The sequence below is a fragment of the Esox lucius genome, chromosome 11 (genome assembly GCF_011004845.1).
Source record: "Esox lucius isolate fEsoLuc1 chromosome 11, fEsoLuc1.pri, whole genome shotgun sequence".
NCBI classification, from domain to species: domain Eukaryota; kingdom Metazoa; phylum Chordata; class Actinopteri; order Esociformes; family Esocidae; genus Esox; species Esox lucius.
This window is the reverse complement of record NC_047579.1, coordinates 3,750,181-3,777,743: the sequence shown is the minus strand read 5'-3', so window position 1 is coordinate 3,777,743 and position 27,563 is coordinate 3,750,181. Positions and strand designations below refer to the sequence as shown.

General features: G+C 40.9%; 1 protein-coding gene across 1 annotated transcript; it reads left to right on the top strand.

The window, feature by feature from the left end:
* Positions 1-1,982: 1,982 nt before the first annotated feature.
* Positions 1,983-27,257, top strand: atp2a1 (ATPase sarcoplasmic/endoplasmic reticulum Ca2+ transporting 1). The gene is made up of 25 exons (XM_010873898.2): positions 1,983-2,039; positions 2,195-2,331; positions 3,652-3,669; positions 4,406-4,488; positions 12,484-12,588; positions 12,957-13,095; positions 14,942-15,022; positions 15,248-15,333; positions 15,561-15,716; positions 16,026-16,167; positions 16,794-16,960; positions 17,778-17,866; positions 19,639-19,741; positions 19,923-20,054; positions 20,316-20,441; positions 20,572-20,790; positions 21,293-21,404; positions 22,081-22,304; positions 22,456-22,676; positions 23,072-23,274; positions 24,558-24,643; positions 24,972-25,105; positions 25,571-25,688; positions 26,431-26,548; positions 27,220-27,257. Exons 2-25 carry the CDS (start codon positions 2,214-2,216, stop codon positions 27,255-27,257), a joined length of 3,018 nt encoding a protein of 1,005 aa, XP_010872200.1. The 5' UTR covers positions 1,983-2,039; positions 2,195-2,213.
* Positions 27,258-27,563: the final 306 nt, after the last annotated feature.

Below are 27,563 nucleotides of genomic sequence, written 5' to 3'. Positions count from 1 at the left end.
TACCCCAGTAAAGAAAACAGAGGTAGTCAGGTGAGTGTAGAGATCCCTCACAGGTGGTACTGGCTTCTCAGTATGGAAAAAAGCAGAATGGCTTGGCACGGACACCCATGAGGAAAACCTTGCCTCGATCAAAACCTGTTTGAAATGTTTGTCATTGAGACAGGTTATAGGTACAATCGGATTTCACGAAACTGGTGAAGGGGACAAAGGGGATAAAAAAGGCATAGAACATAAAATAATGTTTATAATACAGATAGCCACATAAGCTGTGCCTTGGACTGTGTTTTGGACTGGAGGCAATAGTATTTGTATATAACTCGGTTTTTCCTTGCTTTGGTTGTGCCTTGGTATGTGGGTTGATGGATCATCCAACGATCCATCCACCCACATAGCTTCCCCCCAGTGAATAAGAAAAGGGCTCCTTCATAATGGATTTTGGCGGTTAATGACAGTTGTGATATTAGTGCTCAGAATTAGTTAGGGTAACTATATCCCTGGGGTTACTGACTTGAATGTCAGAGCCAGTCCAAGCTTTACACTGGCGCAGCCCGCCCATGCCATCCAGATACATGTACAGTAGGTCAAGGTTCAATGCCAAGGACAGCAGCTGAGCTGTTGTGTTCTGAAGAAGAGAGTGGGGAAGTTAGAGGGAGGAGACTGACCAAGGAATAGAAAGAAAGTAGCTGAGGTGGAAAAAGGATAGTGGTTAGTTCAAATCCACTTGGGACTCTATAGTTGATAGTATGACTTTCTGTTGAGGAAATGCTTGCTAAGGTTACAGTTAGGCTTAGAATAAGGGTTGGGGGTAAATGTTAAGGTTTGGTTAAGGGTTAGTAGATAGTCTGCAGCTATCACCTCTGTAGATACTCTACAGACTACTGGGATGCTTTGGTGTTACATAAAGGCCATTAATATACAGTACACAGCAGATGGAATTTGGACACTGAGCACCAATCCTCATTAGATCTTTAGGGTTCAGCAGCACGTGGCAGGGGCTTTGGGTTAGCCAATGGTTATTAGCTACTATTAGCATTGGTATGACCCCGACCCTGCCTGGAGATTTCCACCATGCTGTGCCAGCAAACGTAGTCTAGCCTTGCTTCTGAGAACAGCTGTCGTGCCTTAATGATCCGGTTCCTATAAAGCTTTCTTCTTCCTTTGTTCCAATGTTTTCTTTTTCAAGTAGTCATGGCTTGCTTGATGCTAAATTGATTGATAACTGATGGATAGATGCATTGGATGTACCAATTATGTTGAGTGAGTAGGTCAACTCTTGGAATTGATTGATGGAGATAATTTCAACCTTAATAAGTGATCAAATGAGACAATTCTGCAGTACTTCAAGCCAAGTGTACAAACTCAATTTCCTTCTGTCTCTCTGTCCTCTTCTTTCTCTGATTCACATTCTATGCAGAGTTCTTAACAAGGCTTGGTTGAATGCCGTCCTGATGAATGAATAAAGCTTCTCCTAATTTATGTTTGAGGTTTCCAGCTATGTCGAAAAAAATATTATCTTTTGTGTCTGGCCCGGACATGCATTTTTTTATTGACTGTGAAATGATTTTCCAATTGGTCCCTTTTTGTCCTGCCTCTCCAAATTCAATTAAATCTCTTTCCCTTCATCAGCACTTGTCTCTCAAACTGTCCACTTGCCTCTCTTTCTCTCTCTGTCTTCTCTTTTGTACATCATGAACCACGCTGAACCCATCACTCAATGCCCCCTACCTCTCATTCAGAGCACCCCCCTCCTATTTCTCACTCCCTGTTATACTGACCAGTCACGGACCAAAAGCAGGCGTTATTTTCAGCCTGACGGCAGTCAACTCTTCTGCAGTTGTTGCCCAATTCCTCCACGCGTACCCTCCCCCCCAGGACCCTCCTGGCACACCCGCCTTTGCCCCCCCACCCCTCAGCCAATGAGGCATAGGCATATGCACAGTGAGCACCAATGGGTCCACTTTGGTGTCTGTATAAAACTTTTCAAGAGCCCGCGGCAGGTTGCACTTTCTGTCAGTCCAGGGCTCCAGTTTGCCGGAGAGGTGAGAAAGAGAGAGGAGAGAGAGAACCAAGGGGCTTGCTGTTTTTTTATCCTAATCCCACACTCCCCAACAGTTCCTTCCTACTGCACCAAGCCATGCGTCCCCGGATGTCCTAAACGTCATTTGTCTTTGTTGTGTTTGCTCTTCTGATGTAGCCTCTCCCGTTTGGTGAGGATGGAGAACGCACATGCGAAAGAGCCTGAAGAGGTTGTGTCGTACTTTGGTGTTGACCAGACCAGCGGCCTTACACCAGACCAGTTTAAGAAGAACCTGGCACGATATGGTTACAACGGTGAGAAGAGACTTGGATGAATGGATGGATGCATGGGGGTAGGATGGACATAAGGACATGGAGGTGGAGAAGCGGAGGGATAGGTGTTGAGTGGAAACAATAAGGAGGAATATCAGATTGGGTATAAATGTCCAGGCCCAAAATGGAGTTCATTGATGCTGAATGCTGTAGGAAGGATAGATGAGACGAAGACAGACAGAGAGCAACAGGTGTTCCATTGGCATCGGTTAGTCTTTGTTTTGCTTACGAAGAGAGTCAAGTTGGACCTTGACTCCTCAGGATTGGCTGTTGGCTAACTGGCATTTTGGCGCATGGCAAACAAAATGGTTCACGTAACCTTGTGGTGGTGCAGCAGAATCCTTTTGAAGGTCAGGGGCACAAGGGCCATCTGGTGTAGTTTGTGATTAGTCTTGTATTGGTTCTCAATTGCAGCGTGTGGCTTCTTGAAGTTTCTGAACAACTGCCACTTGTAAATATGTTGTACCCTACTGTTTATTTGTATGTCTTTGCACAATTGATTAAAAAACACGAGTGGATAAGCATCAGCGATACAAAGGCAAAAGTTATTAATAAAAATAAAAACATAAGGACATGTGTATAGTAAACTCACTCCAACAAACCAATAATAATTATTGACACCCCAAGCTTTGTTTGGCTAACCAATCAGAAGTCAGTGTGAAGGTCAGATGGTTGCTATGGCTACTGTAGGGCCTAGCTATGGCAATCATTGATCTAACACTTGGTCATGAAAGCCACTTAGTTGCAATTTAGTTAGATTCCTACTGTACTTAGTTAGACATTTATTCAATGCCAGTTCTTTGATTTGATTATGTTTTAGTTTGTGAATAATCTGAAATAATCTGAGAAATTTTTGCTCTTGCCGCTCCTTGTCACAATGATACACTCTTGTGATAAGCTGTAGGTAGTTTGGAAATTTGGAAAGTTCAGTGTGATTAATTACAGTAAATTCTTGAAGTTATCTATCATATGGTAGATTAAATTAGCAAATGTCTGGAGCTTATTACCTATAAGCATAGGCAGGCTACATAATGCAAAAGTGTATGCACCTGTTTTTTTCAGTAGAGGAAAACACATCCAGACCCATGAAACTAGCTTGATGAGATCATTAGCTTGTGACAGTGGTCTGACCTTTTAAAACAAGTGATTACAAAGGCTTTGTAAATGCTTATGTTTATAATTAGTATTCTGTCACAGGTAGTAATAATTAAAGTTGTAGTAATAGTCTCTGTAATTACTAATTGTCAACGTTATTAACAAATAGAAATGCTATGCTAATAATCTCTTCTCTCTCCTCCAAAGAGCTGCCAGCTGAGATTGGTGAGTTTGCCTTTGCCTCTCATGCACGTTTGTCCTCTGTCAAGCCCACACAAATACTCCTATATCAAATCTTGAGGTTACACATCCCTTCAATCAAACTTCAATCAGACAGATCTTTTGTTCCTGTCACCATGTTACACATACACACACACATGGACACACTTGTTGTTCTGTTTCCTGCCTGGGGGAAAGGCTGCACACAAGTAACATGAGGAAATAGGATGCTTCCTTCTTCATCTTGTCATAACACTGGAAGAGGCATAGATCTTCCAGAAAACATATGTGTCCTAATTGCCCTATCAAATCTGCCCCATTACATCTCTGAAACCCACAATTAAAATCTGGCATAATTGTGTCAATATGCTAAAGCGGTGTTCTGTACTTCTGTTCTCAAGACAGAGGATTGTTGCCATCACCTAATATTGCAGGTTAAATAAAGTGGGGCCATGTTGACATTTGAAAGTGGAAAATTGCGTCACGTGTGATTCTTTCAATTTTAACAGGAAACTGTAACTTGCACTTATGGGGGATGGCCCACAGGGTGATGTCACTAATCATCCCTGTAACGCTTACAATGATTCTAATGCCATGATGCAATAGGGATCATATTGGTTTAACTCATTATTTATTGAACAAAAACAGTATTATCATCCCTTGAACTACTACATTCTGCCTCTTTCTTTCCGTCTGTATCTCTTTTTCTTTCTCTCCCTCTCTCTCTCACTCTATCTCTCAGGTAAGACCATCTGGGAATTGGTCGTAGAGCAATTTGAGGATCTGTTGGTCAGAATTTTGCTGCTGGCTGCCTGCATCTCATTTGTAAGTAGAAAATTGTCTCGCACTGATTTTGATCAAATACGGTTAGGTCATTTTACTATGGTTAAAAACAACAGTTCAGATTAAGGACCCAATAGTCGCTTGATTTGTTGCTATAACCATTAGAATAGTGACTTCAGGTGTTCTGTAGCTTTGGATGAAGGGATGTTATCTGGTCTGCTTCTCAACAATTAGTGAAGAATATAGAAGGAAAAATAATAGGCAAAAAAAAATCCCCTCGGAACACCACAAATGCATGTTAAGGGGATCTGTACAAGTCATTTGGCTGAGGTGTTTATAATGTGTTTGTATATGGGTGCAGTGAAGTCACTTCCTGTTAATTTCCTCCTTCCACATCCAGTCCACTCCCCAGTGCAGGATGGGTAAATGTTTCAGCATAGCAGCTGGGCATTGTGGCAGAGGCCCTGAGAGGACACTGATAGCTAATGCATGGGCACAAGGTTACATGCCTGCACACAAACATAAAATATGCTTTGCGATCATCCTGGCACACACACACTCACACAACACATGCAGGAGCCCGTGAGGTTATTTTTCATATGGACCTCACTCACTCACTCTAGGAATCCCTCCCCCTCCCTCTATCTCTCACAGTTTAAGTTCTTTGTTGTCTCCAAGCCTGTCCTCCCGTCTCGCTTTTCAAATATGTTTTGGGGTAGGCGGCTGACACAGAGTTTTAATCCCTCACCCCTCCTCTCTTTACACACTGTCCTGTCCCTGACCAGCTGTTATTATGGCCTTAGAAGGAATGCTGTTTGTGTGTGCGATATTCTCTGTGTTAGTGGTGATGGTGTGTGTGTGTGCGCGATATAGTCTGTGTTAGTGGTGATGGTGTGTGTGTGTACATGCATGTCTGTCTGTGTGTCAAAGTGTCGCGACTATACATAGTGTTATTTTGAGAAAGTCTCAAGCCAGGCCAAAGAAACAGTATCCATCTGCAAAGGTCAGGGGACAAAGGAACAAATGATTGCTGGGAAATGATTGGGAGAGACTTAGCATTGCACAATGGCATTGTGGTTACATAGACAGATAAACAAAGGTAGATGGTAGTTACATAAAGTATATGATTTAGGAAGACACTATAGTAATGACATCATAAATGTGTAATATCAATTGAATATACTGTATAAATAAATGCCACTTTCAAAATAATTGTAATCTTCATGACAAGTATACTTTTGTAAATATATGTATTTTTAAAATTCTTTTTAAGCTTCACTGGGCAGTAAAGCAGGGAGAGATGGAAGAGAGCGTTTGGTGAAAGAGCAGTATGTTGGATTCAAACCCACGCTGCAGTAGTACATGTGCACCAAGGGCAGGCAGCTTAGACCACTGGACCTCTCTAGACCACTGGACCTCTCTAGACCACTGGACCTCTCTAGACCACTGGAAAGTGCTTTGAGTCAAATTTTGTTTGTAATGAAAGGGTTTTATAATTATGTGGTGCTTGCAGGTACTGTCCTAGTATATTCTTCATGTCAGTGCAATATATTTTGGAATAGAGCAACTGAGAGGATAAATGATACAGTTATCAGTTATTAACAGAGAAGAATAAATGGATTTAGACAAAAAAAAGAAAGATTGGCTTGAGGAGTGAAATCTTCACACTAACGACTGTCTGAGTTGGAAAGGAGTAGATGGAAAAATAGGATGGATTGGACGGAGGAGTAAAGGTTACTGGATGGATATATATGCATTGATGGATGGAGAGATTTTTTGCTTTCTCTGTGAGCCCAATTTATACTCTGCTTTAGTGAGTCGGAACTGATCTGTGTCCATGTCAACACAGCCTCTTTCCTAAACGGGGGAATGACGACAAGAACATGTGACCCATACACACACAGGCACACATATGTGACCCATACACACACAGGCACACATACGTGACTCATAAACACAGGCACACATACGTGACTCATAAACACAGGCACACATATGTGACTCATACACACACAGGCACACATATGTGACTCATACACACACAGGCACACATACGTGACTCATACACACACAGGCACACATACGTGACCCATACACACACAGGCACACATACGTGACTCATACACACACAGGCACACATACGTGACTCATACACACACAGGCACATATATGTGACTCATAAACACAGGCACACATACGTGACTCATAAACACAGGCACACACATGTGACTCATACACACACAGGCACATATATGTGACTCATAAACACACAGGCACATATATGTGACTCATAAACACAGGCACACACATGTGACTCATACACACACAGGCACATATATGTGACTCATAAACACAGGCACACACATGTGACTCATACACACACAGGCACACATACGTGACTCATAAACACAGGCACACACATGTGACTCATACACACACCGGCACACATACGTGACTCATACACACACCGGCACACACATGTGACTCATACACACACAGGCACACATATGTGACTCATACACACACCGGCACACATACGTGACTCATACACACACAGGCACACATATGTGACTCATACACACACAGGCACACATACGTGACTCATACACACACCGGCACACATACGTGACTCATACACACACCGGCACACATACGTGACTCATACACACACTGGCACACATACGTGACTCATACACACACAGGCACACATACGTGACTCATACACACACAGGCACACATACGTGACTCATACACACACCGGCACACATACGTGACTCATACACACACCGGCACACATACGTGACTCATACACACACCGGCACACATACGTGACTCATAAACACAGGCACACATACGTGACTCATACACACACAGGCACATATATGTGACTCATACACACACAGGCACATATATGTGACTCATACACACACAGGCACACATATGTGACTCATACACACACAGGCACACATACGTGACTCATACACACACCGGCACACATACGTGACTCATACACACACCGGCACACATACGTGACTCATACACACACCGGCACACATACGTGACTCATACACACACAGGCACACATACGTGACTCATACACACACAGGCACACATACGTGACTCATACACACACCGGCACACATACGTGACTCATACACACACCGGCACACATACGTGACTCATACACACACCGGCACACATACGTGACTCATAAACACAGGCACACATACGTGACTCATACACACACAGGCACATATATGTGACTCATACACACACAGGCACATATATGTGACTCATACACACACAGGCACACATACGTGACTCATACACACACAGGCACACATACGTGACTCATACACACACCGGCACAAATATGTGAGGAAAAAGAGGGAAGAACAGACAGAACATTTATAAAATAGTTCATGGCTTAGTTGATAAAAAAGTGTAAAAATAGCAGTTGGCTGGATTCAAACCCATGCTGAAGTACATGCAGTACATGCTGTGGTACATTGGCACTGGAAGTAGTGAGTTAGAATTCTTTACCAACCTTGGTCATGAAATAGTAATTCTGATAATTATTTATTTGTTTACCTTTATTCATACAGACTAATCCGACCAAGGTCACTTTTATAGCTGAGCCCTGTATTAAAACAATAAAAACACATACAAAATATACATAAAACATACATTAAGAAAATAGTAATAAATAACTTTATTTGTATAGGGCTTTTCTAGTACAATTACACAAAATGCATAACCCACAATAAAAAAGAAATATATTAAAATAATAATATTTTTTTATATATATATATATATATTATTTAAAAAAGATATAGGAAATAAAAATAAAGCTAAATAAAAAATACAATAAAATATTAGTGAAAGCCATCTTATAAATATGAGTTTTTAGGATTAGCGTTTAAAAGAATGCACCGACGTATCATCTCTAACATTCTGTGGTAGGCTGTTCCTGAGTCTAGGGGCCTGAATAGCAAAGGCCTGGTTCCATTTAGTTTTCAGTCTAGACTCCGGAACAGCCAGATGTCCTTTTACAGCTGATCAAAGAGGCCTAACAGGGCCGTATGGGTTTAGCATGTCACTAATGTAATCAGGTGCCAGACCATGTAATGCTTTAAAAGTGATAAGTAGAATTTTTAAATCTACTCTGAAATTCACGGGTAACCAATGTAGAGCTGCCAACACTGGGGTTATATGAGACCTTGTTTTAGTCCTTGTAAGAAGTATGGCAGCTGAATTCTGTACAACTTGGAGTTTAACTAGGGACTGATTGTTGAGGCATGTAAACAAAACATTACAGTAGTCTAGGCGAGATTAAATAAAAGCATGTATAATTTTCTCAGTGTCATCAAAAGATAAAACCAATCTTATCTTGCCAATGTTTCTATGTTGGTAAAAGCATGACTGCACTATTTTTTTTGTTTTATGTTCAAAATGTAAGTCTCGATCGAAAAACAAACACAATTGACAATAAAAATATTATTCATAAGAAAGGGAAAATGTCTAAGAGGCACTAAGACATTTATCTTAAGATCACTCTAAGTGGCATCCCATGAGTTTGGGGCAAAATGTTCTAAAGCAATTGAATATTTACATTTCTGAATAGGCATGGTATCTCCAGCACTAACCAATTTAGATAGGGTTTGTAACTGCTGTTCACTAGTATTTTCTGTGTTAGCTAGTCAGGATGTTTTTGCATGGCTGCCTTTTATAAAAACATCAACCAGTGTTTGGCCCTTCTAGATGTCAGTGACACTTAGCCAACTAAATCATCTAACAGTCATGAGTGTGAAAATGTGCACCACGGATAAAAAGTTGAATGATAGACTGCAGAGAATTGAGTACAGAAGTTGAGGCATGCATATATAGTATATCACCATAATAGTAGCAACATAAAAGCAGAGTGCAAAATATATTGTCTATGCTGACATGACAGACAGGATTTATTCCTATAATAGAAACCAATTTTAATCTTTAGCTTTTTCACCAATTCCCTTACATGTGAATTGACAGATTTTCATCTAACCAAATCTAGTATTTGTAAGAAGTAACATGTTAAGTAAAAGAACCATTCAGGGTAGTCATTTTAGGGCTGTTGTTTTAAGGTCATCCAAACATTGGTCTGTTACCTAGAGAAAAGCATGTACTTAGTTTTACTGTATTTGCATTTAGAACCAAACAGTCCATAAGATTTTTGTAACAACTGAAAATCATACTGCAGTTGTGAAATAGCTTTTACATTAATGGTAGCTGTAGCATATAGTACTGTGTTGTCAGAATAAAAATGAAATGTACAATTTCTTAATGAGTTGCAGATTTCATAAACATTTTGAGTGAAGAATTTAGGACCCAAAATTGAACCCTGTGGAAGTCCTTTTGTGCAATACAAGAAATGCAGATTTAAATCCATCAACTACAATCGCCTGTGTTCTGTCACTAAGGTAATTTTTAAACCAGAAACCATGGCCAGGCGCAATAAAGACAGCTTTATCAATAAGATTGAGATCTTCTGTATTGAATGCCTTTGACAAGTCAACAAACTTATTTAATATGATTTACAACCAGTGTAGTTGCTGTAATAGTACTGCGCCCAGGTCGAAAACCAGATTGAAATCTGTTCAACATTTAAAAAAATAAATAATAATAATTATGAACCTGTGTATTCCTTGTATTTCTATATTATTGATTTCTCTGTCATTTGGGGTTAGGTATAGAGGTTTTTTCAAAAAGATCACTTGCTGCAATAAAGTGGCAAATTAAGACAATCAGCAATTAAATTTAGATCAGTAATAAGTACAGAGTCCAACATTATCTGTGGTAGATGCACTGTTCTTCAGGGTTTTTACTGTTTTCAAGAATTTGGAAGGACATTCACTACAGGTAGATAGCATTATTTACATAGTAGTCTGCTTTTTGGCTTTTACAATAAGTTTAGTTTCACTATGACATCTATAAACAAAGCCTTGGTAGTTTCAACAATGAGTTACGTTGGGCCAGACAACAGCATTTATCGGGAATGATCAACAAGAATATCAACAATACTTGCACTCTATCATGGTTGACAAGCTTACAAACCCAATAAAGCAGATCGCATCAGAACTCATGTCCACTCTGAAATGTAAAGAATTTGTGTGTTTCTTTAGTGAAAAAATGTAAAGTATTAGAAGGACCATCAGAACTACACAGTCTAAAAAGGACTCTGTACCATCACTACGACTACCAAGATATAACTTGGTTATTATGTCGCAATTTAATACAATCGATAAAAAATGCCTAGAAGAAGCAGTTCAACATCTTAAAGCTTCCACGTGTTGTCTCAACACACTGCCATCAGACTTAAAAAAAAAATAATGTACTCTGTAACAATGGACCTACAGCAAACAGTCAGGCCTCCAACCTCACCACAGTACTGAAATGGCCCTAATTAAAGTTTTAAATGATCTACGGCTGAATACTGATTCTGATAAAAAAAACAGTTCTGGTTCTGGATCTCAGTGCAGCATTTGATACGGTAGATCATAGAACACTTATAAATAGGCTGGTAAAGTGGGTAGGACTCTCCAGGACAGTCCTTGATTGGTACAGATCTTATCTAGATGGCCGGAGTTACTTTGTCACCATTGGTTATCATGAATCTGATAGGGTGGCTATGACATGCAGAGTTCCACAGGGATCAGTTCTCAGACCGCTTCTGTTCAATCTCTATATGCTACTTCTGGGCCAAATTCTACAGAACAACAACATTAACCTCCATAGCTATGCCAATGATACTCAAATTTATATGGCTCTCTAACCATATGACAACAGCTCAATAGACTCTGTGATAGAGCCCATAAATACCTGGATGAACCAAAATTGTCTACAATTAAACCAAGATAAAACAGATTATTGTGTTTGGCAACAAACATAAAAGAACAAGTATTAGTAAAGATACCCTGGCCCTAAAAACCTGGGACCAAGTGCGTAATTTTGGTGGTCTGATAGACTCAGACCTCACATTTAACAGTCATATAAAGCGGTCACCAAAACAACATTCTAGTATCTTAAAAATATAGCCAGAATTAAAGGCTTGGTGTCCCAAAAAGACCAAGAGAAAACTCATCCATACTTTTATCTCTAGTAGGGTTGACTACTGTAAGGGCCTCTCAACTGGACTCCCCAAAAAGACTGTAAAACAGCTGCAGCTCATTCAGAATACTGCTACTAGAATGTTAACCAGGACCAAGAGAACAGAGCACATCACTTTGGTTCTTAAATCTTTGCATTGGCTTCCAGTCAATTACAGAATAGATTTTAAAGTGGTGCTTTTAGTTTATAAATCTCTGAATGATTTAGGACCCGAATACATTTCTGATATGTTTGAAGAATATAAACCGAACAGGGCTCTTAGATCCATGAACACAGGTCAGCTAGTAGAGCCCAGAGTCCAAACAAAACATGGAGAAGCTGCGTTTAGCACTTACGCTGTACACAACTGGAATAAACTACCAGAAGATCTTAGACGTGCCCCAAAGGTATACATTTTTAAATCCAGGTTAAAAACACTTATCTTTTCACGTGCCTATGACTGAGCACTTAAACTTAACCGCACTGTTTGACCTTACAGTTTTTATAGCTTCCCATGTTTTTTTCCTGTTTTTATTCTTTTTATGTTTTCTTATTCTATTTTTTATTATTATGATGTTATTTTGATGTTTTAATTTGAGTATTTGTTTTTATGCTTTTGTATTTTTATATTTTTTCTTTGTAAACCACATTGAATTGCTTCTATGTATGAATTGTGCTATATAAATAAACTTGCTTGCTTGCTAATACATTTGTTTTTCAATGTCTTGAAGGTCTGCCAGTCCAAGCTAGAAGTTTTTTTCTAGCATTTGCCACATCACATTCCTTTTATGAATAGCAGTCATTGTCGAAGACCATAACATTTGCATTCTATTCTATTATCAATAACTGCCTGTCTCACTCTAACTCTCACCCTCTGTCACTTTTTTTAATCTCATTTATTTTCTCGCTCAGGTGCTGGCCTTGTTTGAAGAAGGTGAGGAAACTGTCACTGCTTTCGTGGAACCCTTAGTCATTCTTCTTATTCTCATCGCTAATGCCATCGTTGGAGTCTGGCAGGTCAGTTTGTGGTCATACACAATGACAATAAATAACATGTTTGTTTACCACGGGTGAGAATGTGGTCCTCATGGCATGACCACTCATCTTACACCCAGCAGTCTTTGGGTCAAAGAATTTTAAAAAGCAGCAACCCATTATACCCTCTCTCATTGTGAGCTATCACAACAGAAATACCAAGGGGGGCGGTCGAGTTACCTTGAACAGCAGGCCCATATCGGCCTTGTAATGGTCATTAGGAAACTATGCACAAGTATCCACATACTAAATGAGGACTGTAGGGTGGTGGGCATGCTTTATGCTTCTGGAGAGGTGCTGAGGCAGAACAAGAGAAGGTGACATCCTGTTGGGTTGTTGTTGCCCTGCAGGAGCGCAATGCTGAGAGCGCCATTGAGGCCCTGAAGGAGTATGAGCCTGAGATGGGGAAGGTTTACCGTGCGGACAGGAAAAATGTTCAGATGATCAAGGCCAGGGAGATCGTGCCTGGAGATGTGGTGGAGGTGTCTGGTAAGAACTCTGTGACTCCAGGAAACCCTGACCAGGATTCAGTTTAGCCTCTCACCTAAGGACTATAGCTCCCACTGTGGGCTGTTCCTAGAACTGTGTAACTTTTACCCCCTTAAGCCCAATAATTGTATACTATTAGCACCAACCTACACTAGGTACTGTATAGGAATATATATCTGATATTAGGTGAAAATCTTCTGCTTGAAGCATAGTTCTTTTGGTAACCAGGTTCTTTTAATTACCAGACTGAGATTAAACCTAGGAGATCATACCTTTAATTTAACAAGGAACACAGACTGAGACCAAGGTCTCATTTGCAGCTGGGGCTTGTGTGTACATGTTTACATATACAGTTTAGGTACCATGATTAAGACACTACACAAAACACAAAAGAAAACCATCACAGATTACACAAATAAAAAGCTGATTGTTACATTTACACAGAAGGTCTTTCCCTGATAGCACAATAACTTATTACCTGAAGTAGTTACAAGCAACACAAAAATAAATAAATAAATCTTCCAATAAATGTTTAAACTGGGCAAGGGGGACAAGAGTCTTAAGTTTAAGTTTGGTCTACAATTTATACCATAAGCAAAGAGCTTAACAGGAAAAACCAGCCATACCCAACTCTGTGGAGATTGCAGGGGGCCTCCAGGGTAATCTATGCTTGAGACCTGGTTTAATGAGTTACAATTCAAATGTTGATTAGTGATGATAAATAAGAAAGTTTTTTATTCCGAAGTGATTTATAGACAAACACGAGAGCATGATGAGTTCTGTAGCTACCATCTGTGATAAACCCACACTACCATTCAAAAGTTTGGGGTCACGAAATGTCCTTGTTATCAAAAGAAAAGCACATTTTTGCCCATTAAAATAATATCATATTGATCAGAAATACAGTGCAGACATGGTTGATTTTGTAAAGGATATTTGTAGTTGGAAAAGGCAGATTTTCAATAGAATATATACCTGTTCATACAGTCATACAGAGGCCATTATTGGCCACCATCAGTACTGTGTTCCAATGGGATGTTGTGTTTGCTAATCCAAGTATATCATTTTTAAAGCCTATGTGATCATTAGAAAACCCTTTTGCAATTGTTAGCATAGCTGAAAACTGTTGTGCGGATTAAATAAGCAATAAAACTAGCCTTTAGACAAGTTGAGTCAATTGTGAGTTTGATTACAGGCTCAAAATGGGCAGTAAGAACTTTCTTCTGAAATGTGTCAGTCTATTCTTGTTCTGAGAAATGAAGGCTGTTCCATGTGAGAAACTGCCAAGAAACAGAAGATCTCACACAACGTTGGGCACTACTCCCTTCACAGAACAGCACTAACTGGCTCTAACCTGAATAGAAAGTCGCACAACTGAGCAAGAAGACAAATACATTAGTGTCTAGTCTGAGAAACAGACGCTTCACAGGTCCTCAACTGGTTTCATTAAAACACCAGTATCAACGTCAACAGTGAAGAAGCGACTCCGTGTTTGTTTGACAATAAGTGTAGCAGTAAGCAAGGGTACAAATTCAAGCATTAGACCTTTTGCCGGTCCCCATGAGGCAAAAGTCAATTTCCGACTCAGGGTTTAGGTTATGGGTCAAACTTACAATTCATTTTAGAGTTAGAATTGGGATTTCTTTAAGGTCCAGGCATTGTTGGTTAAGTTTATGGTTAAGGTTAGGCATTACATCTAGGTAAAGTTTAGGCATAAATGTTACTTAATTCCTATTTTCTGGTCCCCATGAGGAAAGCCAAACAAACTTGTGTGTGTGTGTGTGTGTGTTGGTGTGTGTGTGTGACAGTGTTACTTCAGACTAAGCTGTGTGTGTTTCAACTCCAGTTGGTGACAAAGTCCCTGCAGACGTCAGACTCATCAAAATCAACTCCACCACTTTGCGTGTTGACCAGTCCATTCTCACTGGTGGGTAGCATTATCAACTCTGTCTGTTTTTCCCCTCTGGACAGGACTGTAAGGAAAATAGTTAACCGCCTTTTACATTGAGCTTTGCAACGTGGTTCTTAAACCTCTCTTCAGGGATTCCAATATGTTTCTCAGTTTGTTTTAACCCTGAACCTGCTCCTCTGATTCACCTAGTCAAAAGAGTTTAATCAAGTGTGTACATTTTTTTTGTCTTTTCTCTCCCAGGTGAGTCTGTCAGTGTGATTAAGCACACTGATCCAGTCCCCGACTTGAGAGCTGTCAACCAGGACAAGAAGAACATGCTTTTCTCTGTGAGTTTATCTCTTACATTTGTGTCAGTCAATTCTCCGTCCGTCTCTTCCTCTGTTTCTGAATCAATCTAGTGTATCTAGTGTCAGTTTACACAATCCTGCTCTACATGAGGCCTGTTTACAATCCATCTCGTTCTCCCTAAAATCCATTGACTGACCTTTCTGTCTCTCTAATTTATCTGACCTTTTCCTCAAATATTCTCTCTCTCTGTTCTTTGTCCCTGCAGGGCACCAATATTGCTTCAGGAAAAGCTATCGGCATAGCCGTTGCGACAGGTGTCTCCACTGAGATCGGTAAGATCCGTGACCAGATGGCAGCAACAGAGCAGGAGAAGACCCCCCTGCAGGCCAAACTGGACGAGTTCGGAGAACAGCTCTCCAAGGTGAGATAAAGTTGCTCAGTGCTACTGACACTACACTATGAGAAGCACTCACTCGGGTTACAGTTGTCGTCTTTTTTTTTCTGATCTACAAATATTTTCAAATTTAATGTTTTAGCCAATTCTGAGTATGTAAAACTTAAGGTCTCAATTTAACTTCACAGAGTTTTATGCAACATGACCTGTATTTAATTAGAAAAGCAGTTTCTTTGTGTTGGAACTGCAGCCCAAAAAAGAAATAATAATTAATGGACAGCTGATCTACTATGGAGGATTCCATCCTCTCTGAGAGCTTTGTCTTCCCCATCACAGGTCATCTCTCTGATTTGTGTTGCCGTGTGGATGATCAACATCGGCCACTTTAACGACCCTGTCCACGGAGGCTCCTGGATCCGTGGGGCCGTTTACTATTTCAAGATCGCAGTAGCCCTGGCCGTGGCCGCTATCCCCGAGGGTAAGCAACCAGACACTGTAGTAACACTGAACTGTAACATAGCTAATGCAAGTGTTTGGTCTAAAGCCGCTTCATTGGTTCCCTGAGCTATAGATGGCAGACACAGTATCTGAATTGCTTTGCTTGCTATAATAACGGCCACGGCATATGAGGCCATTTTACAGGACTTCCTACACTGTTCCATCATGATGTGCCAATATTCCACGATGAGAATGCGCCAATACACTCTGTTAACTAATTCAATAGCGGTTTTACCCCAGGATGACGTCAATACCATCCATAGCCTCCCAAATCACCAGATCTGAACATCATTTAATGAAGTCGCTCTGGATAAGAGTGTCTGCTAAATTACTCAAATGTAAACATTTAACTTCTGGAGCACAGAGCCCAAAGTAGGTTTCCAGCCACTTCATCCGCTTTTCTTCTTGAATGATGCAACATCCCACTACAAACACTTCAGGACTTGCATTCCAAGAAGGATCGGAGCTATGTTGAAGGCAAAGGGTGTCTCTACTTATTAGATTGTTGAAATTAATACATAGTCAGGTGTTCCCAATATTTTGCCCACAACCTGTACCCTCCAGTATCACTAATAACCTGTGTTCCCTTTCTCTCTTTTTGCACAGGCCTGCCCGCTGTGATCACCACCTGCCTGGCACTAGGTACCCGCCGTATGGCCAAAAAGAACGCCATTGTCCGGTCCCTGCCCTCTGTGGAGACCCTGGGTTGCACCTCCGTCATCTGCTCTGACAAGACTGGAACCCTCACCACCAACCAGATGTGTGTCACCAAAGTGGGTACAAACACACATCATGAAAGTATATTCACACTTTTCCAATGCACCAGAGTATTTAGACAATTGGCGAGATGTGTTTATGGTAGAGGCATATTCGTTCACGTCAGCTGTGCAGGCATAAGAGAACTGTCAACATCTGGTCTTGACTCTAGGTTGTGAGACTGCATTGTCTCACGTTTTTTTCCATGGGTGTCTGTCAGTTTGAGGACCAAAGCGGTTTAAATGAAAGTGAAAGACAAATAAATCCGAAACATATCAAAAACCTCACACCTACCAAAAACATCAGTTCGCTGGAACATCATTAAAACGAAGAAGCACTGGTGAGCTCAGCAATTGCAAAAAGGCTGGTGGACCAAGGAAAGCTTTTAGAATGAATGATTAAAGAACGCAAACAAAGATGAACATTTACCAGTAGTGATGTAAAGAAACAAGTCTGAGATGCGAGTGTAGGGAGTGCTTCCACACGCAGCAGCCGTCACTGAAAGATTATATATAAGTAGAAAATACCTCCAAATTATTTCAGAGCATACTAAATAATAAACAAAACAGAGTTTGATTTTCAGTGTCCAGAAATAAAGGAGCTAATGACTAGTATATCACTGTTCTGGGTTGGTGGCACCTTTGTTAAGCTATTGGTTGATAGCAGGGACAAAATGTGCCTGTGCTTATGCCAACCCTGAGTAGGCCACCTTGTAACACATCCACGCAAGCTGAGTAGGCCACCTAAAACATCCATCCTAGCCAACTGGGACACCTTGTCACATATCTACCCTAGCTAACAAGTATGTGTTGGGTCTCTGTTCTGTGCTTCCAGATGTTCATCATTGAAAAAGTGGACGGCGACAACGTTTCTCTGGGTTCCTTTGACATTTCCGGCTCCAAGTACACCCCAGAGGGAGAAGTGTGAGTAAAGCCTGGTTGAATTCAATAAACTGGCAGGTGTTACATAGTTTTGATGTTTCAGTCTAATTAAAGGTGACTAAGAAGGTAAATGAACTCTGCGAGGGTTAAATAAACACTTGATGAAATGAAAATAACCTGAATCAGAGTTAGGAGTGTGATTGTGCTTTACTCTTTATGGAATATTTCAATTTTAGATGCATTGGTAGATTCATATTATACTGCTAAAGAAATACATTTTTCTAAACCAATCCAATCTGTTAGCCCATCATTTATTTGGCATGTTACTAAAATACTGTAGGTGGTGTACGCATACATATAATAATATCTATTAAATCTTTAGTCCTGTTGGTATGTATTATATAATAAAAACAGAAATTATACTGTTTCAATTATATGATCTTGCAAACACTGATTCAACTTTGATCTAACTTTCTACAATTCACCAAAGTAGCCTGTTCTATATACACCAATCAGCCATAACATTATGACCGCCTGCCTAATATTGTGTAGGTCCCCCTTTTGCCGCCAAACAGCCCTGACCCACTAGACCTCTAAAGGTGTGCTGTGGTTTCTGGCACAAAGACTTTAGCAGCAGAACCTAAGTTGTGAGGTGGATCCTCCATGGATCGGACCTGTTTGTCCAGCACATCCCACAGATGCTTGATTGGATTGAGATCTGGGAAATTTGGAGGCCAAGTCAACACCTTGAACTCATTGTGTTCCTCAAACCATTCCTGAACCATTTTTGCTTTGTAGCTGGGCGCATTATCCTGCTGAAAAAGGCCAATGCCATCAGGGAATATCGTTGCCATGAAAGGGTGCACATGGTCTGCAACAATGCTCAGATAGGTGGTACGTGTCAAAGTAACATCCACATGAATGGCAGAACCCAATGTTTCCCAACAGAACATTGCCTAAAGCAGCACACTGCCTCCACCTGATGTAAAAGGAAACATGATTCATCAGACCAGGCCACCTTCTTCCTTTGGTCCTTGGTCCAGTTCTGAAGCTCATGTGCCTATTGTAAGTGCTTTCGTGTGAACAGGGGTCAGCATGGGCACCCTGACTGGTCGGCGGCTCCGCAGCCCCATATACAACAAACTGCGATACACTGTGTGTTCTGACACCTTTCTATCAGTACCAGCATTAACGTTTTCAGCAATTTGAGCTACAGTACCTCATCTGTTGGTTTGGACCAAACAGGCCAGCCTTCACTCCCCAGTGCATCAGTGAGTCTTGACCCTGTCACCGGTTCACCGCTTTTCCTTCCTTGGACCACTTTTGATTGGTACTGACCACTGCAGACCGGGAACACCCCACAAGGGCTGCCGTTTTGGAGATGCTCTGACCCAGTCGTCTAGCCATCACAATTTGGCCCTTGTCAAAGTCGCTCAGGTCCTCACACTTGCCCATGTTTCCTGCTTCTAACACATCAAATTTGAGGACAGAATGTTCACTTGCTTCCTAATATATCCCACCCACTGACAGGTGCCATGATAACTAAATTATCGGCTTTATTCACTTCACTTGTCAGTGGTCATAATGTTATGGCTGATCGGTGTAAGTAGCTTGAGCTGCAGACTGTGCTGAAAGTAAACACATGGAAAGAACGTTACATGTGAAGAAGCTTCCAGAAACTCTGAATCCTTCTTTGTCAGACTATAGATCACAAAAATGTTGACCCAGAACCATGGCTTAAAATGAACACACACAGTGTTAATTCACACGCACACACAACACGGAACATGTACCTGATTGTTTCTCTTTCTTAGGACAAAGAACGGGGCATCAGTGAAGTGCGGTCAGTATGATGGCTTGGTGGAGTTGTCCACCATTTGTGCTCTATGCAATGACTCCTCCCTGGACTACAATGATGTAAGAACGCTAACATGCTTTCTGTGTTTGTTAGCTGTGGGACAGTGTCAGCATTTTTTCATAAACACAGATAGATGAACCAGAACATTACGTTTTTCAAAAGATGTACTAGGAAGCCTTTATGAAGTTTTTTTAGTCCATACCAGAACTGATGTAGAGATTTCCCCACCCTGTCTTGCAGAGTAAAGGCATCTATGAGAAGGTGGGTGAGGCAACTGAGACTGCTCTGTGCTGTCTGGTGGAAAAGATGAACGTGTTTAATACTGAAGTGCGCGGGCTATCAAAGCCGGACAGAGCCAACGCCTGCTGTTCTGTAAGTTTCTCTCTGTTCCTCCATCCATAACTCAGCTTTGCACTCCTGCCATCCTTCTCCATCTTATTTAAAACCCTCCCTCTTCCAACTGCCATACATCTATCCAACCCCTTCCCTGCTTTTCCTTTAACTTCTCTCTCCCTTGAGATCCCGTCCTTGCTCTCTCTTTGTTTTTTCTTTCTGCATTCTTCCTATTTCTTTCACATTATTTGTATCATTCTTTTTGATTCTCTCTTTCTTTTCCTTTCTTCTTTCTCTCAGGTAATCAAGCACTTGATGAAGAAGGAGTTCACTCTAGAGTTCTCCAGAGACAGGAAGTCCATGTCGGTGTTGTGCTCCCCGGCCAAATCCTCCAAAGCCCCACTCGGCAACAAAATGTTCATCAAGGTGAGGGAACGTTGGCTCACGTCTCTACGTTAAAGCTCAGTGTTAGCGTCCAAGTGGCCTTGTCTCTTTCTACACGGCACAGTGCTTATTTACACATTTGTCCTGAGTGCTCTGTCTCTCTGTCTCATAGGGCGCTCCTGAGGGTGTGATTGAAAGGTGTTTGTACGTGCGCGTTGGCACCAACCGCGTGCCCTTGTCCGAGCCTGTCAAGAACAAGATAATGGCTGTGATCAAAGAGTGGGGTACTGGCCGTGACACACTGCGTTGTCTGGCTCTAGCCACCAGGGACACACCCCCTTGCATTGAAGACATGAACCTCGAAGACTCCACCAAGTTTGCCAACTATGAGGTAAGAAAGAAGGGGGAGCTGGAAGAGGAATTTAGGACCCTAGCAACTAGCTTACTAGGGTGATTGTTTTTACTGTTTTTTATCAGTGTAAAGAGTCATCAATTTTGTTAACAAACCACAGTGTTGCTCTTTATGGTCAGATTTGAACCGTAACCACAGCCATTATATTCACATATGTTATTTATATGGTTGTTGCAGTTAAATCTTAATCCCAACCCTGCCAGTTATTCTGAAAGTTGGCTGTGGCATTTTCTTATTGTGGGATATTCACACTGGCTGGATTCCAATAGAAATAAGACAATTTTGAAACCTGCATAATACAGACCTGATATCCCCAAAAAACATTTAATTTAATTCTGGTCCTGGATGGCTGAATTATTGCATGGTTCTTCAGAGGTCTTCCCTTATGGCATTGTGCTCAAGAAACTTGTTTGGTTCCACCTTTCTATTTAAGTGCCCAGGGATCTTACCCCGACGCTCCTCTTTTTATCTTTCCTCCCAGACTGACCTAACCTTTGTGGGCTGCGTGGGCATGCTGGACCCCCCTCGTAAGGAGGTCATTGGGGCTATTGAGCTGTGCAGGGCTGCTGGCATCCGTGTCATCATGATTACTGGTCAGTGTACTTAAACAATATGGCATGAGGGGATGCGGTATATGACCAATAACATACCATGGCCATTTCAACAAACCTGAGGTGCCATATTGCTATTATGAACTGTTTACCAGAAAGACATGCAATGTAAAAATATATGTATTTTACCTGTTTTAAAAGTAAGCAATATGACACGAGGCTTTGTGGTATGTGGCAAATATACCATGATTAAGAGCAGCTTTAAGCGCAAAGTTTTGCAGTGTCTAGACACAGCCTGTAGCTGTGGTATTTTGGCAATTTATCTCAAACCCGAGATGCCTTTTTGTGCTTATAAACCGGTTACCAGTGCAATTACAGCAGTAAAAGTGATGTCATACCCATGGTATGTGGTATCATATACCACGTTTATGAGCCAATCAGAATTCAGGATTCAAATAATCTGGTTTATAAGGTGTATTATAACATCACTTTCAGCCAATCACCATTTTGGCCTTGAAATACCCAGAATATGTATTAAGGGTTTTAAGCTTACCTTTTCTCAATTAAATCCATGTTGCTCTTAATTTAAAATGTTATCCCCCTTTTCAGAAATGCAGTCTTTCTCTGTGCTGGTCTCAAAGAGGGTTGTGATGCATTATCCTACAACTCATTCTATTTCCACTCCGCCTCTCTTAGTTTTCTCTTTTTCTCTTTCTAGGTGACAACAAGGGAACAGCCGTGGCTATCTGCCGTCGTATTGGCATCTTCACTGAGGATGAGGACACCACTGGTCGTGCCTTTACCGGCCGCGAGTTTGATGATCTACCTCTCCATGAGCAAAAGAAAGCAGTCCGTAAGGCCTGCTGCTATGCCCGTGTCGAGCCCTCCCACAAATCCAAGATTGTTGAGTTCCTGCAAGGTTTTGACGAGATCACCGCCATGGTGAGGCGAGGAGTTGGACAGGAGATGTTGCTATACGGAACTCAAGCGTTTTTTTTTGTGTCCATATTTAGATTTTTCAAAATGATTGGCTGAAGACAGAATTCACTGCATGTTTCTGATGTCCCCTTCCATCTCTCCATCCTTCTGCCAGACCGGAGATGGAGTGAATGATGCCCCGGCCCTGAAGAAGGCCGAGATTGGCATCGCCATGGGCTCTGGCACTGCCGTTGCCAAGTCTGCCTCGGAGATGGTCCTGGCTGACGACAACTTCTCTTCCATTGTGGCAGCCGTGGAGGAGGGCAGGGCCATCTACAACAACATGAAGCAGTTCATCCGCTACCTCATCTCCTCCAACGTTGGAGAGGTCGTCTGGTGAGTGACTTACCCTGGTTGACCACCCGTCCAGGAAACTGTAAATGTAACTAGATAGCCGTAAACTTCACAATAGCTGTAAACTGAACATATTTGTGTAGGTTTTGTCTATTCGGTCTCTATATGTTGTTTACCACTGGCAGCACCATTACAACAAGTAAACTGTGTATGTTTACTTAGACATATATATTTAACTGTAAAAGAAGCACTTGTAATCACTTGTAAGTTGCTGCTGAAACAAGAACATGACACAAGGCACAACTACGACCAAGTACAACAATTTGACTACAATGGTTTCCAGTCCCTATCTACTCTTTTTTTTTTAATTCTTGCTCTCTTTCTTGATCGTCCATCCTTCTCTTTCTCTCTCCCTCTCAAATTCCCCAACCTTTCAGTATCTTCCTGACAGCTGCCCTGGGTCTGCCTGAGGCTCTTATCCCTGTCCAATTGCTGTGGGTCAACCTGGTGACTGATGGTCTCCCTGCAACTGCCCTGGGCTTCAACCCTCCAGACCTGGACATTATGGGCAAGCTGCCACGCTCCCCCAAGGAGCCCCTTATCTCTGGCTGGCTGTTCTTCAGATACCTGGCCATTGGGGGTAACCACACTATATTATGATCTATGCCATATTGTACAAATAATGTGTTTTGATCAATCATCTTTAATTCGACAATCCTACTGGTAAATGCAAACCCATAGTGCATAGCCATTAATATACACAAATAGCTACTTCTGCAATCTTTGAATGGCTGCAGTTAAGATATCTGTAAAACTCTGCAATTCACACATTGTGGGGAATACCAGAAATTAAACACAAAGGAAAGGGAGTTGGCTCCTTTTCCTCTAGCGCTTGAGAATCTATTGATTTTGTATAACCCCACTTCCTGTCTGAAGAAAACAGTTTTTTCTCTATTTCCAAATGTCAAAGGAAAGCTAGCATTGTTAGCAGACGTGTGGTTAAGGTCTGGCTACACAAGACTAGTGGCTGTGTGGCTGCTTTCCAGCTGTATCAAACTGGCTCACATTAAGATACAGCATTGGTAGAATCAAATATCTTACAATGTCAGATGATGATGCACATTTGTTTTACCACACATGTTGTCTGTTTTTATGGAAATGTACTTTGTTGTAATATGGATATCTGACCCGGAACTATCTCAGGTCTCTGTGACAAATAGAACAAGTACCCTGACCATATGCAAACAGTTTAGAGCAGGGCTATTCAACTCCAGTCCTGGAAGGCTCAAACACTTTTGTTTGTTGTTTCAACCTGCTGGTTTATTTCACTGACCTGGTTTCTCAGATCTGCATTAGTCCGAGATTAAGATTGACACCCTGCAACCTGTCCTCTCTACCTTCCTCTTTAACACACCAAAATTAAGCAGTGATACATTGGTGGGGTTTTGTTCCAACAGCATTAATTAAACACGTTCTACCTTTTTGTGTATGTACTTGCACTAAAGAAAAATATGTATATATATATATATATATATATATATATATGTGTGTGTGTGTGTGTGTGTGTGTGTGTGTGTGTGTGTGTGTGTGTGTGTGTGTGTATATAGAGATGGATTAACCTGACTCCCTGGACTGATGCTAATTGAGATGACTCCCTGGACTGATGCTAATTGAGATGACTCCCTGGACTGATGCTAATTGAGATGACTCCCTGGACTGATGCTAATTGAGATGACTCCCTGGACTGATGCTAATTGAGATGACTCCCTGGACTGATGCTAATTGAGATGACTCCCTGGACTGATGCTAATTGAGATGACTCCCTGGACTGATGCTAATTGAGATGACTCCCTGGACTGATGCTAATTGAGATGACTCCCTGGACTGATGCTAATTGAGATGACTCCCTGCTGTGTGTTCCAGGGTATGTTGGTGCTGCTACTGTTGCTGCTGCGGCCTGGTGGTTCCTCTACAGTGAAGACGGGCCTGGTGTGTCTTTCTACCAGTTGGTGAGTGATTGCGTCCCTAAACCATCATTTCAATGTTATTATATTTTGTTTATTGAACACACATGCAAAAAACAATACAGGAAATGTACCCATAGAAAAGTTTTTCTTCAAAAATACACAAAATGAATCCTAAAGCAGAACTCAACCCTATATCTCTGCTGTCCATATGTATCTGAAAAGTCCCTTTGGTGCAATTGGGTTCCTCGTACATCTTAGAAGAAACAATTATATATGTATTACTGAGTAAAAAGGTGTAGTAAATAACTCTGACACTTCAGAACATGTGCAATTGTGTTTAGTTGTGTAATATTCTTTATCTCCTCCTTAGTCCCACTTCATGCAGTGTCACGATGAAAATGAAGACTTTGCGGGCATTCACTGTGAGGTGTTTGAGGCCGCTCCCCCCATGACCATGGCCCTGTCTGTGCTGGTCACCATCGAGATGTGCAACGCTCTCAACAGGTCAGACTGCTGTTACAATGAGTTGCAATGTTGGTTCCAACCAGGGTCAAGAAACCTTAGAGGATTTGTTGAAATAATGCAAGATTAGGATCTATATTAAACTGAACAGTAGTGCAAGTTCAGTATTCATACAAAGTTATGTTGATACCTTATATCATTCTTTAACAATGTTAATAAGCACATAGGGCCCTTTTCAGAAATTAGATACATTGTACTTCAAATGTACTCAAATATAAAGTTAAAATTAAATTGATTTAAATCTCCTTATCTTCATTCAGAAGTAGGTAACCTAGAAACTTTAATGTTAATTCAAACCTAAAGAAATTGGAAGAGAATAAGCTTGAAGAACCAGTATTATCCTTCATCCTTTACTGTGCTATCTCACGTGCTTCATATAACTGTAGACAGAGTTCAGCCAGCGTGTATTAACATAAACCCTCCGTCTTCCCATTGCTTTTCACTCAGCCTGTCTGAGAACCAGTCCCTGCTGCGCATGCCTCCCTGGAGCAACCTGTGGCTGGTAGGAGCCATGTCCCTCTCCATGTCCCTCCACTTCGTCATCATTTACGTCGACCCCATGCCTGTGAGTCTGCCTTGTCTTGCCTCGAGCTACAAACCTACCGTCGCACACCAGCCCTAGGACACATAGCTACAGTTACATAGGCATCCTATTTTTTTATGGGAACGGTTTATATTTTTTGGGCGGCAAGGGGGGGGGGGGGTTACTAACTCTGCTTCTCCCTACTGAACTGTTTATTCTGTCTTCTTTGTGTTCTGCAACAGTGAAACTTGGAAACTGAATTAGTATGAATCCCCTCTGAGTTCCAACACCATTCATTTCTTCCATAGAGAATTTTTTAGATCAATTTTAAATAAGGTCTGTTTTTTTAGGCTTGCCATGCCATCTGTGTAAATACCTATAGGACAAGGTGACCCTCAACATTGGTAAAACATATGAGAAATAATTTTTCTTGTTCAGTTAATCGAAGCAAATATGTTGAAAAACACCACCATGTCCCGACGAGATTAATAAGGTTGTCAAAACACCAAGCTTAGGTAAGCTTAAACAAAACAGACCTTATTTGAAGTAATTCAAAAATTCTTTATAGGAAAAATTATGGGAGAAGACCTGTATCACATTTAGTTGCTAGATTATATGGGGATTATGACATGTAGACTATTTCAGTCTATAGTCATAACTAATTCATATTTTTAATAGCTGAATAATCGTTTTTTGTGTTAGTCTGTGATGACTAGGGAATATTCTATGACAATAATTGGGTCTGTGAGAACTGTTTGAAAAGTGCCTCTCCTCTCTGCCACAGATGATCTTCAAGTTGACCCACTTGAACATAGAGAAATGGATAGTGGTGCTAAAACTCTCTTTCCCTGTTATCCTCATTGACGAGGTCCTTAAGTTTGTGGCCCGCAACTACCTGGAAGGTAAGGACACACACAGAAATCTGGTCTTCATTAAATCCATAATGGTTCTTATCATAACCTGTAAACTTTAATTGACTTAACTGACTTAAGACATTGTATTTTTAATTGCTAATATTAAAAAATTCACTTTGAACTCTGTTTATACAATAAATGTATGTACCTTCTTTTATGGATATTCCTGCCACAGGTCTTTGTGTATATTGTTATCTTTACAAAGATTGTTTATGAAAGTGAGTAACAAAACTTGTAACAGTTGAAATCTTTATAATTTGGCCTAACTTGTGTTGGATTAAAGCAATGCTTGAGGCAGAAGTAAAACAGTACCAATGCATGCCCAACAATCAATTGCAATAAATCAGGATCGATCTGTAATTCCCAATATGGTACATAAGGCAGGGCTAGAATGTTCTCCATAGTGCATATACTCCTCCTGTCAAAGATACACTAGTGCCTAGGACTCATTTGGGGATTTAAATGTAGTCCTAATCTCATCCTGTTGACAACACCGAAGACAGCACAGAAAATGACACGCCTGATTCGGCAACAAGCCCCAGTATCTTTTGACGGACAGACACTCTGATCTGCTTATCGCCCTTGTCCCAAGACAAGACATCTGTATAGCCACTGCCCAATACACTCAAAATGACAACAATTTTCTTTCCCACACACAGTTGCAGATGACAACCTAGTAAGCAAGAAGTGGGACTAAGAGGGCGCAGTGCAAAAAGGAGAAAATCATGAAAATGGGTATGCCAAAAACTCTTTGCAGAAACAAAAGAATGCAGACCGTCACTAGAAGCCCGAGAAACAAAATGAAAACAGTGAACATCAAGGAATGAAATGAGTGTTAAAGCTATCAGAAAAAAATGTATATTTAGCTACAAAAAATAAATACTATTTTTTTCTTTCTGTGTATGTATTGAATTTAAGTTAATATATAGATAAATGTAATTAACATGAACAGTATATTCAAATTATGATGACTCTATTCTTAAAAAATAAAGCTATGTATTAA